The 12,937-nt window shown below is 37.9% G+C and overlaps 2 protein-coding genes across 8 annotated transcripts in view; one reads left to right on the top strand and one right to left on the bottom strand.

Annotated features, from left to right (window-relative positions):
- UBP1 (upstream binding protein 1) overlaps positions 1-6,113 on the top strand; it is a 39,025-nt gene extending 32,912 nt beyond the window's left edge. For all 4 annotated transcript variants that reach the window (XM_013190405.3, XM_013190404.3, XM_013190406.3 and 1 more), the window contains 3 exons: positions 408-550; positions 1,103-1,154; positions 4,255-6,113. In XM_013190405.3, coding sequence (XP_013045859.1) covers positions 408-550; positions 1,103-1,154; positions 4,255-4,292 — 233 coding nt within the window. In that variant the 3' untranslated portion in view covers positions 4,293-6,113. The remainder of the gene's footprint in view (positions 1-407; positions 551-1,102; positions 1,155-4,254) is intronic.
- Positions 6,114-6,311: 198 nt separating this feature from the next.
- FBXL2 (F-box and leucine rich repeat protein 2) overlaps positions 6,312-12,937 on the bottom strand; it is a 59,400-nt gene continuing 52,774 nt past the window's right edge. For all 4 annotated transcript variants that reach the window (XM_066992364.1, XM_066992365.1, XM_066992367.1 and 1 more), the window contains 2 exons: positions 9,111-9,323; positions 6,312-8,265 (listed from right to left, as the gene is read on the bottom strand). In XM_066992364.1, the coding sequence (XP_066848465.1) occupies positions 8,158-8,265; positions 9,111-9,323 (321 nt within the window). In that variant the 3' untranslated portion in view covers positions 6,312-8,157. The remainder of the gene's footprint in view (positions 8,266-9,110; positions 9,324-12,937) is intronic.

Raw genomic sequence — 12,937 nt, 5'->3', positions numbered from 1 at the left:
AATATAAAAGCGAAAGCAAATTAAAGACTTAACGTTCTTAGCCATGTTTAATTATGTTTCCCTGACATTTTCTGTGCAACTGAACTAAAACTGGTACAGCTTTGACAAGTAAAACATCCAAGCAGTGTACAAGGTTATGGTTATTAGCACAGGGGTACCGTGTTATTTTCCTGGGAGCTAGCGGCTGTTTCAGCATAGATGGGACCTTAATGTTTAATTGTAAATTTGTATCAATCATACAATTAAGAGACTGGAAGTACCTGCTTGTTAGGCGAGTACACAGGGGGAGTGGAGGTAAGGTTTTAAGATTTTTGAGAGCCAGGGATATACACAATTTCCATTTTTTTCGTGTATTAACTCGTTTTTAATTAGTATGCTGTTTACTTGTATGCTTTTTTCCCTTGTAGTTTATCATGCAATCTACTTAGAAGAAATGGCAGCCTCAGAAGTCACACGCAAGCTTGCTTTGGCATTTAATATTCCTTTGCATCAGATCAACCAGGTTTACAGACAGGGTCCCACTGGTATCCACATTCTTGTTAGTGATCAGGTAAGAGAAATTTTATTTTCTTGAAAAATGCTTTATTTATGAATTCACGAGAATGAAGGCTTTTCTTATGCTTGCTTCTTTATTACTATGTTTTCTGTTTAGTAATACAACCTAGTATTTGATTTTTTTTTCTTTCTCTTGTACCTTGTAAGGAGCCTTTAAATACCTTTAAATGTCAATTCCTCTACCTGAATAATCTCAAACTACGAGAAGAGAAGGACTTCTGAGTCGATGCAGTAATTACTTAGTGTGTATTTATTTTGTATGTGCCCAAAGGCATGTTAAGTACTGTCGAATATGGCGTACTTGAACATCTGCTACATATATTCAGACTTCAAAAACAGCCAACAGTAATAGGGTCCTAACTGGTTGTCAAATGATTAACAAGCAGTACTTACGATAGACATACGTTTAAATTTAATTTGCTATATGCTTGTCACAGCTGAATACTTGCTGAATAAAACCGAAGTATGCAATTGCTTATAAAAGGCTTTGTTTAATATTTGATGTAATTATCTTTTGCATAATAAAAGGTGATTTTTTTTTTTTCAGATGGTTCAAAACTTTCAAGATGAGAGTTGTTTCTTATTCACCACAATAAAAGGTACAGTGTCTTTTAGTGATAGCTAAAAACAAAAATGTTTATTCCACCAAGGAGTTTTGCTTAAAGCAGAGTACTGTTCTAGTAACTTCCATGAGCAAAGAGAAACAGCAGTTCCAGTAAAGGCAGACTTGCCAAAAAACCTGCATGCAGTAGTGGCAGAAAGCGTACGTGAGTTACTCCTTTCTTAGGTCCCTTTCTACGGACTGAAACGCTTTCAGTCCCTATGTAGTGCTGCAGTTCTACCAAGCTTTCAGTACAGACCAGTGCAATGCTCAGTAATAAGTCTCTTAAAATTCAGTCAGTTGTTACTGAATAGTGCTTGCCATTCATAAGTGTTGAGAAAGGTTTCAAAATTAAAAAAAAAGAGAAAGGGAGGGAAGGAAAAAGTGAGAAAGAGAAGAGCGAAAGAAAGAGGAAGAGATAGGAGTAAGGAAAGAGGGAGAAAGATTGAAAGAGAAAGAAAAATGAAAGAGAAAAAGGGAAAAGAAGAAGGAAGAAGGAAGGAGAAAGGAAGAGAAGGAAAGATGGAAAGAAAGGATGAAGAAAGGTAAGGAAGAAAAAGGAAAAGCATAAAAGGGAGAGAGGAAGGAAGGAAAGAAGAAAAAAGGAAAGATGGGGAGAGAAAGAAAGGGAAAGAAGGAAAGCAAGAAGGGGAAGGAGGGAGAAAGGAGAAGGACAGATGAAGTTAAAGAGAAGAAAGGAGGAGAGAGAAAACAGGAAGAAAAGAGAAAGGGGAAAAGATTGAAAGAGGAAAAGAAGAGAAAAAGGAAAAAAGGAAGAGAGAGGATGGAAGAAAGCAGAAATGAGAAAGTAGTAGAGAAAAAGAGGGAGAGGAAAAGAAAAAGCAGAAGAGAGGAAGAAAAAGGAAGGAAAAAGATGGAAAGAAAGGAAGAAAAAGGAAAAGAAGCATAAAAAGAAAGGAAAGCAAAAAGAGAGGGAAAGAAAAAGAGAAAGGGAGGGACGGAGAAAGAAAAAGGAAAAAGGAAGGAAAGAAAGGAAGAAAAAGAAGGAAAGAGGAAGAAAACGAGAAGAGACAGACAACAAGACAAAATGGGAAAGAAAGAAAAAGAGAAAATGAAGGGAAAGGAGGAGAGAAAGGATACAGAGTGATGGAGAGAGAAAGATTGAAAGAGAAAGCAAACAATGAAAGAAAGACCAAGAAAGAAAAGAGAGGAAAAGCAGAAAAGAAAAAGAAAGGAGAGAGCGGAACAGAATGAAAGGAAGAAGGAAGGAAGAGAAGAGATGGAAAGAACAGAAGAAAGGAAAAGCATAAAAAAGAGGAAGAGAAAGAATGCAGAGGAGGAAAGCGGAAAAGGAAAGAAGGTAGAAGAAGGAAGGAAAAAAGAAAGGGGAAGAAAGGAAGGAAAAGCAAAAAGACAGCAAGAGAATGAAAGGGAGAGAGTGGGAGAGAGAAGGAGAGGAAGGGAAAGAAGGAAAGAGAAGGATAAAATAAAGGGGGACAGAGAAAGGAGTTAGAGAAAAAAGAGGAGAGAAAAGGAAGAAGGATGGATAGGGAGGGAGGGAGAGAAACTGAAAGAGCAAAGAAGAAAGACATGAAAGAAGGAACAAGCAAGAGAGAGGAAGGAAGAGAGAACAAAAGAGACAAAAAGCAAGGAAGAAAGCAGAAAAAGAGAAGAGAAAGGGGAGAAAGAATGAAAGAAGAGAAAGAAGGTAAAGAGGAAGATAGGAGGAAGAGTGAGAGATAAAGGAAAGAAAAAAACAAGGGAAGGATGAACGGACAGAAAGAGATAGAGAAACAGAAAGGAAGACAAAGACAAAGAAAGAAGGAAAGGGAGAGAGAAAGAAGGAATGAAAGAAAACGTGAAAAGAAAAAAGAAAGGGAAAGTGGAAGAAAGAAAAGGAGAAAAGGAGAGAAAGGAAGAAAAGTAAAAGAGGAAGAGGGAGAGTAAGGGAAAGAAAGGGAGAGAAAAGAGAAAGGGAGGGAAGAAGAAAGAAGGAGGAAGGAAAGGAAGAAACAAAGGAAAAGAGATACGGCAAAAGAGAATGAGGAGACAAGGAGAAGAGAGGAGGAGGAAAGAAAAGTACAGAGAAAGGAATTTAGAAAAAAATAAAAAGAAAAGGAGAGGGAGGGAGGGAGGAAATTGAAAGAAAGGAAGAAAAAAGAAAAAGAGCAAGCAAGAAAGAGGGAGGAGGGAGGAAGGAAGAGAAAGAACAAAAGAGAGAGGAAGATAACGGAAAAGAGAAAAAGTGGAAAAGGGAGAAAGAAAGGGAAGAAAGAATGAAGAGTGGAAGAAGAGAAAAACCATGAGAAGAGAGGAGAGGGGAAGAGGAAAAGAAAGTAAGGAGAGAAAGAGGAAGAAGAAGAGAAATAGAATGAAAGAACAGAAAAGAGTGTTCATTAAGATGAATGCCATGCTTCCTTAGGAATCCAATTTATTTCTGATAAACTTACCACGAAATTGACATACTCAATGGACAAGTTTGACTGCAAATTTTACCTACAGAAACTGCCCCAATTTTTAAGAGCCAGTTACAAATTGTAACATTTTTGCTTCAGTGTAAGGAAAAAAAAAGTTTGCTGTAGATGAGCTAGATGTCTGCTTCACTTTACCAGCATTCTAATTTGAAACCCATTGTTTTGTAGAATAAAATCTATTCCTGTCACTAATGATTGTTAGAGACTCGTTTTTCTCAGTTGTTAATAAGCCTTTTGGTGGTACTGCTAGCTTCTAAATAAAGTCCACAGGATTTCAACACAGGTCCCATTTTGGCTTTCTTGTTTAGGGCTGAGCATCAGAAAATATATGTTTGAAAAAATATACTAATACTGATTTATTGGTCTTGCAGAAGTTGTTAACTTCCGTCTATGATATTAGCTGTCCCTGTCAAATGATGTGGTTTTAATGTGCAACAGGAAGAGTTCAGAAACAAATGCAAACAAAATCTTTTAAACTGTTATTAAGCACTTAGTTTGAATAGCAAGTTACCAGTATGTTGGGAGTTTCAAGCTTAATAATTCATAGCAGTAACAAGCTACTTCAATACAGTAAAAACCAAGTTCATTCCTTGATATTTTGTTGCACTGGCTAGTACATTTATGGCTCTATTTACAAAAGATTGACACTTCTCTCTTTTTCAGCTGAAAATGGTGAAGGCTTCCATATAATTTTGAAGTGATGTCACATGATTGCTAGACATATTCCAATGCAGAATGAAGTCCTGCCTAAAGATTATGAAGATCATCCAAAAACTTCGGATCTAACTTCACTATATAAGATGTTTCATATTGAAAACACAAGATGACCTACCTTTCAAATGAGCTGTTTGATAAGTGAACTTCCTTATCACTGCCATAGCTAAGTGTCCTCATGAGAGGTATAATGCCATGACAGCTTATGTACAGGCATGGAAGACAATGTTGTAAGCAAAGGTGCTTGCCCTTTACTGAAATAAGGCAAATTATGGCCAGTAGATACAGTTTTTAGAAGTGAAGCGCTATTGCTTTTCTATTACCTGTATCCAGTTGGAGATGAATGTAAACTTATTTGAGGGCATTTACCTTTCTGTGCCAGTTTGTCTATTACTTGCTCGTACCTTATGCTGATTTTATTTGTTGATGTTAGCAGAGCACATATTAATCTGTGTGGAAATGAGCAGTTAAGCTGATAGTGATCAGGTTGTTGGGTCTTTGAGAGTAAAGCTGTCAAAACAGCTTTCATGTAAATTGTTTATAAGAGCATATGTAAGAAGTGTAAATGCCAGAATAGGGCTTTTAAGAAGTCCTAGCCAGATGCAATATATGCATGCAGCAAACTGCATTATCAGTAGTACCTTATTGGACGGATTAATATAAATCCTATGGGGTACCGAGTAATTGTGTTTTGCTTTAACAAATTTAATGGAAAATAATTGCCTATGCATCCTTTATTTTTAGTTTCCTAGATTCTCTGCAGAGCACTGCTGCAGTTTAACTCTTTGCTTGTAACGTTGTGGGTTTAAAAATACTAGCAGTGAGAGGTGGATTTTTATGACTTACGGAATTATGCTCTTGAGGGACCTTGACTCACTGGCACCAAGGGGCTATCATCGCTTTCAGCATCAAGTAAATTGCTTAAGAAACACTAAATAACGCACCCTTTAAGTCTCCTTACCAGCAGGTAAAACTTTGCTGAAGTCACTATTATGAACAATTATCTTACCTTTTCTGTTGACTCTTTGCTCTCAGATGCATACTGTAAAACTGTTACAGTGCCTCTACCATATGACCAAATATTTACTTTACTTTGAACCAGAATATGTGCTTTTCCAATATTTTGGATATTTCTAGTAAAGACATGGCACAGCATTTCCTATGTTAACATTGTTTCAACTGTTTTAGGTACTCAAAGGGGAATACTTCAAAAGGTATTAAGTGACAGTTTCATATCTGTCATTTTGTGCCTTTGAAAGTTTCCACCTTGATCTCTGGCTTAAAAGCTTGGGACTAGTTTGCTTTTTATGCTGCAGTGTTCATTGTGAACAGCTACTACAGCATATAAAAAAGCAACTTTGATTTTTCATTCCCTCTTTCGTAACTGGCTCAAGTGCTTAGAAGAAAAGCTTCTTAAACCTGGCATTTTGAAAATTTAAATTCATCGAAGCTAAAGTTTCTTTCCTATTTTTATTTTTTTTCTGCACTGAAAGTAACATTTTCTGTACTTAAACATTTCTGCCTATAAGTTGTTCATACTTGGGTATTGTTTGGTCCTAGTATTTTTCTTGAACTGACAATTGTGTCTTCTCAGCTCGTACCATATTCAAATCCAAATGTTTTATGAAAGGTTGATTGGAAAGTATCCAAATATCTAATTTTAAAGAATATTGAAAGTTGTACAGTAGTTTGTCCAGCTCACTTGAAATTGGAATTAAATTATGGCACCAGCAAATTGCTTTTGTTTTTTAATAAGATGTACACATTTCAATTTAAGTGTAATAAATGTTTTTCAATAATTTCGTAAATGTTTTTTTCATTTCTTTTAACATCTTGGAGATACTTCTGTTGTTAAGGGTTAGACTGTGAGGTTTATCCTGGCAGTTAATGGTTGGTAAAAGTAAATAATCAAAGCAAACCAGCTCTGTAGTTTACCCTGCACCCAACACCCACCCAACTGCTGCTTCCAATAGAAAACTTACTTAAATAATTCAAAGAAATCAGAATTTGACATCAGCTGATTGTTTATTTAAGTGTCCTGTATCAGAGTAGGTTCCATTTGGTTTTGTACATCTTTTATGCAATAGACTTACTTACAATGTTCATTATGTTCTTAGAAAAAAATAAGGCCAACAAAAGGCAACACATCTTGACATACTGGTACCTACCAATGACTTTCCTGGTACAGTTGAGAATAAAATCTGCTTAAAACTCTCTATTATAGCTTTATCTTAATGGAAATCTGATTGTAACAACACTCCTCTACCACTGTGCAAAACAAGCCCTAATTGACTTATTTTGTAGTAGTAAAGAAATCCATGTACTGCACTGCAATCTGTTATTTATCCTTAAAGTCGAGATCTTCATTTACCATCCCCATCACCTGTGAATGGGTGAAGCATAAACACAACACAGCTGTTGTTACCCATCAAAGTCTCTTAATGTTCGCATTCGCTTTCAAAAACTCGTTCTAAATTGCTGGGGAGGCTGCAGTACTACTCAATAGGAGCTTCTCCAACTGCTTTTTAATGAAGCCAGTATTTCTGTTAGGTTTCAGTAAACACACAGGCCTGAACTCTTAAAACATACACACACACAATCAATCTTACACAGAAAAGCTTTCTGAACTGTTGAGTAGTTTATCTCAGATAATTACGTTGCTTAATATAAAAGAGTTTATTTATCTAACCCTCTAGCACTGGAAAACTAAGGATGAAAGCATGGCCTTAAGAGTTAATACTTAGATTTTTTTTATTATTATTACTCAGAAGTTGACAGCTTCTTCAACAACCTGAATGTGAAGAGTTTGGCCTTCTACATTTGAAAACCACAGGGTAGGTCTGGTTCAACTGCCTACAGATCTATTTGCCAATCTGCTTGCTGCATCCCTAAAATGCATAGGACAAACAGCTTGAATCAAAGTCCTCGCTCCATCAAAGTTCCTGCAACTTAGCCTAGGTTCCATCATCTGTAGAAAAACACGAGTAGCATACCCCTCTTCCTGGAGCTGCTGCATCCTGCTCTTACAAAAACAAGGAGGTAATCGAGGACACACAGTAACAGCATTACAGTAAGCACCATGTATGATTGTGGCAGCCAATTACAGTAGAGTACACAAGCTCTACCACAGTGGATTTCTAACCTCTTTTAAAGGCTGATGGCATTGGGCATAAAATGTGCTTCAGTGATGGGCAAGCTTTCAAGTAACACATAGTTCAACTGAACCAAGTTCAAAACTTTGAAAATTATTTATATAGTTACCATGAGGTACTAGCTTACCATTGGATATTACCTATTATGTTCTGTTATGTAATTAAATATGAAGCTGAATCATGAAAAAGTATAAGCTGTTTTGCTGTAAGAGCTCATGATTACCTTGCATTTTTGGTCAACGTTTGCTAAAGCTGATTTGTCGTTAAACCTGATATTTAATCTGCCACATATATTACAGAACAGCAGGTTCAGTTTCTTTGTGTGACTGACTTGAGCCCCCAACTTCACCTTACAACTTCACACTGAATAGCGCTTAGAAATGCAAAGTAACTTCCAAGTTTAGTGAACATTCACCAAATAGCCACTATGCTGAAACGCCCCCACATTTTACAAGATACTTCAGTTCTCATGCCAACAGAAGGAAGGAGTTACTAATACAAACCAAAGCATCACCACCCAACTTAATCCACGTCTGAACATTAAGATTTTTACCTGGAAAAAAATGCTTTTCTTGTCACAAAACTGGATGACCAAACACCACCATTATAACTGTCAGGAAACTGACTCCTTCCACTGATTTTCAGTCCAATTCTTTTCTTCACCAAAAAAAAAAAAAAGTGTGGTTGCACTTACTTACTGTCAAAGAATAATACAGCATCTGCAGAGGCGCTGTCCACTCCCTCCTACCGAAGGAGGGGGAGTTACTGGAGCAAAGTAAGCATGAACTTTCACGTGAGGTAGATGAGCCTGTGGATGAAAAGCCTGCATATTAATGGGAGAGAAATATGCATAACTAGTAAAGAAACAGTACACCTCAAGTACTACCAACATCAGCTCTCGTTACAGTTGGTTAGCTAAAAAGCATCTATACATTTGAAACCCTCCAAGCTGCCTTCTGACACATAATTCCTGTGCTCCATCTGGCTCAGGCACACTGATGCCTGGGCACACTCACCTGGTCAGGGTTCCCCTTTTTTTCCCAGCAAAGCACTCATCAGCCAAAGAGCTCTCTACCAAAAGAAGCATGTGTCTTGCCACAGAGGAGAGATGGACTTCAAGCTATTGAACAAAGACTGGTCTGTACCTTGTCTCCCATATTCCCTGGTTCTCTCATCCTGGAAAGCAACAGGGAATAGAACAGGGCATCTGCCCTCACCGGTCACTATCAGGGACAAGCTTTCCATTTGCAAGAGTATTTGGACAAAACTCTGTGTGATACTAAGCTGCAGGTGACTAACAGTAAGGCTAAATGCTGTCCCACCTCCTCCCCCCGCTCTGTTACTCAGTCCCTGACTTAACAGGGTGAGTACATTGAGGAAAAGAGCTTGTGACCAGATTCCAAGACCTAACTGCCCTACAACACATTCACTGAAATTGCCATGCAGATGTTTTACTATTGGCTCTGTATAGTAAGAGTGTGTATTCTGGGAGAATTAAAAAAAAGTCACAAAATCCTAAAACCATAGAAACTGGTATTTAACATAGAGAAAGCAGAAGGCTCCTTTGCCTGAGACATCTGCAGGACTCCTACAGTCTCAAGAAGTATCACTGGCTTGGGTGCTCCCACCTGAGCAAGTCAGCACAACACGTACTCGGATTCTTTTGATTCCGGCCCGCGTGACTTGCTGACAGTCATACAGCTCGATTCTCTCCAAGTTGTGGCAGTTCTCCAGGTGTTCCAGAGTTACATCAGTGATGAGAAGACAGTTATCAAGCTCCAGCACTTGGAGCCTCTCATGACCACACGTACTGTTGCTCAGATGAAGAATCCCATCATCAGTGATCAATTCACAGTGAGATAAGCTCTAAAACGGAGAGGCAAACAGTTAACATCACTCAATCCAAAACTACTCAATCCTCTAAACACCAGCAGTCCTCCTCAACCTCTTTCTAGTGGTTAAACAGAATATAAATATAGTGGTTAAACAAAGAATATAAAGCTTATTTCCAAAGCAGTAACAAAAGAATCAGTTGAAGTTAACAAAACGAGCTGTATTTAATTTTTAACTTTGCTTCAAAAAGAGTAGTTGAGCTGACAGTACCAAAAGATGCATCACTGGCAAACTCCTCAACCCCCTCTGCTCTTGATGAATGTGAGAGCTTAGTGTTGTGCACCTCAGTCACAGCAAGGCCTAAACAGCTATTCAGCATGCCAGAAACAGAAGCCAACTTCAAAAGTTGATCAAGAACATACAGGAATAGATGGGGATCTACTGACAGCAGTAACTTTCACAGCTACCACGATACGGTCAGTTTTCATACACACCACTGGGACCAAGCAAGTGCAGGTCCACACAGATAAAGAATTCCAGACTGATTTGCCAAATAAAGGTTTCAGGAAAACCATGAGGGTTTAGCACCTCAGGCTATACATACAAGGAGTAACAAATACCTTGCAGAGCTGCAGGTGCAGGTCTCCTCTGCAACAGCCAGCATAACAAACCAAAAAATTCCACTCCTCTTCAGCATACTTCTTTACTCCCTTACATTTCAAGGCATGGAAAAACTTGCATCACCTCAGACAGTAGCACCACATAAAGCAGTTTCCTGCTTCCTTTAGGTAATTCACGACTTTTGGAGAAGCACTGAAGCCCTGATGATGATGACAGGAAACAGCGTCCCTCAGAGGAGGCTTAAAAACTCCATTGTCAATGAAATGAACACTCTCAAGGCTTCTGCACTGGAGATGTACAGGATCTACGCACTCTTCTCACTCTGGGTCCTCACAGCTAGCTCTATGCTCTCCGCTCAGCCCTCTGCTTTGTATATTACTCGTATCTAAGCCTAATAGTGACTGGTTTTGAAGCTGCACTTCCTTACTACAAGTATTTTTCAGACAGCAACTGATGAAGAAATGCAGCAATCCAAAAGTGCCTTTTAACTCAGCACAAGCAAACAACAGCACTCAGCGGTCCCTCTTGCCAATAACCTGAATCAAATATGTAATCCCTCCCTTCTTCTCTCCATACATTGCATCTATCATTTATTTGAGCCTGACAGGGAAGTCTGAGGACTGCCAGCTCTGGCTTACCCTTACTTTACCTCAGATAGAATAATCAGCAGTTCTTGCCTGTTATCAGTCACACAGAACAACTCGCCCTGTCCTTCAGAACAACTCACCTCTCAACTTCCTTTTTTCTCCTTTGCTCACCAGCATGAAGGATGAGTGAGTAACCACAGAAGAGAATGGGAGACAAGTCCACAACTATCTTCTTTCCTGCATCTCCAGCTGGTTCAATTTTACTCACTTATCAAGTGTATGTAAGCAGACAGCAATGACGAGCAACACCACAACTAGTGCATACTGTCTCCAAAAGGCCAAAGAAATTAAAAGCTTGACCCTATCAACAGCATTTTATCTTATATGTTTACATTCTGTGAGTCTATTAACTCTTTATATATTTAAGTTTTCTCTCCTATACCTACTTTCTTTTAGGATGTTTTGACCATTTGAATTGGCTTACAGCCTGGAAACAATCAGCAATTTCAGGGTTAAAGAACATTTATAATAGACCTGTTTTGAGGAAGGACAGAAGGTTATGTGAAGCTGTCGGCTACAGCAGCAGTCTACTGGCTAATTAAGAGTTTTCCATCCCAGGAAGTAAGCAGCTTATAAAATTCAGTTTTCCTGAGACACTGTATTTGGTACTGGAAGGACAATACAGGATGTGCAGCTGAGTTCACAAAACTTTGTAAAACAAATATGCAAAACATGTAATTTTTCTGACCTCATAAACTTGTTTAAAACTGTTAATAACTTTGAATGTAGGAAGATTTTTGCTTGAAATCTTTAGAATAAAGAGATAGGATCAAATTAATTTTTATTAATACATATTAAAGGCTGTGTGTATATCAAATAATGGCATGATATACCATGACAGTAAGAAACAGTATGATTAACTGAAGAATTCAACTGTCCTCATCTCCAGGAATATCAAGAGTGTTTCACAGTATCTCTAAAACTCTGAATGCACAAATGTTAAACACATGCACTGGAAATTACTTAAGTCCAGTAAGTAGTAAAACATTTGTGTACTTTGACACCAATGAAGGTGTAATAGTTGGTTATAATTGGTTTAACGGTGCTTTTGCTTATTTCCACTGTCTACCAAGTCTCTGAACACCAAGAAACAAGTTCAAAGGTGATTTATTCAACCTTTTGCTTATTTCCACTGTCTACAGAGTCTCTGAACACCAAGAAACACATTCAAAATTGATCTATTCAACTTCAAAATACTTGTTTAAACTGCAAATATACCTAAACATATGTTAAACCACAGCAGCCACGTAACAGTTTACAGAACGATCAACAGTACACAATTTCAAATCTAAAGTATCAAGATTAATTCATGTAGGTTGACATCTGTGACCCTGTTTTTTTCTGTCCCTGTAATTCTCACCCATCACTGTTCATTCACAGATGTATTACTACTATACACAGGATATACCCCTCAACAAAAAATTTAATTTTTACGGGTCCCCTAGAAAACTATGTTATTTTACCACTGCCACACTTCACTGTCTGTGGGCTAACACACAGACAAAGGTATTCACTGGTGCCAGCAAACAGGAGCAGGTTAATAAATGAAAATAATTAGTTTTTATGACCTCTCTGGTGAAGCACTGACAGAAGTGGTACAGAAGATCTCTTGCATGTACTGATGACAATTGGGACTACAATACAAAAAGAAATACCTATTGCAGAAGAACAGACAGCGTCCCATATGAATGACTCCACATCTTTTGACAACCCTTGTTTGGATTAACATTAAGAATTATGGTACAAAAATGAGGTGGGATAATTAGCAAGCAAAAATGAAAAAGCAACAACAACAAATTGTTGGACTTGATGATCCTTATGGGTCCCTTCCAACTCGGGATATTCTGATTCTATGAAATAATGAATAAGGCTCCCTTGTAAAAGTCATCTCTCCTCATGTTGCTACCTTAGTAACACTGAGCTGGAAAAGCCAGTCATAAGACAATTCAATTAACGAAGCAGCAAACGTTCCTCTAATCACATCTAAGAACAGATTATAAAGATACCTGTTCTCACAAGTACATTCACAGTAGCATATCACAAATCTACACTTACGGGACAACTGGCTCTAAATGCAGGAGCTCCTACTCTATGGATGGTCTAGCAATTTTGTTGTACCTTTAACTCAAGAACAGACAACTTCAAGCCACCTGAAATTTTAATGTTCTGAAAGATCTAACCAACCACTCCCTAAAAAACAGTTCTTTGAAATATGGTAAGCAGAGTACCCCACCGAAGGCATCTCAATCCTCTCCATTTACTTCTGAAATGTCAAAAAAAGTTCCACAATTTACTAGGTAAACTTAGTCCTCGGAAGAACTGCTTGCATGCAAAACTGATTACAGAACAGGATTTGGATTTATCTTTACTTGGTGATTT

The sequence above is a fragment of the Anser cygnoides genome, chromosome 2 (assembly GCF_040182565.1).
Source record: "Anser cygnoides isolate HZ-2024a breed goose chromosome 2, Taihu_goose_T2T_genome, whole genome shotgun sequence".
In the NCBI taxonomy this organism is placed as follows: Eukaryota; Metazoa; Chordata; class Aves; order Anseriformes; family Anatidae; genus Anser; species Anser cygnoides.
The sequence above is the reverse complement of the archived record's forward strand: the minus strand, read 5'-3'. Positions and strand labels throughout refer to the sequence as shown.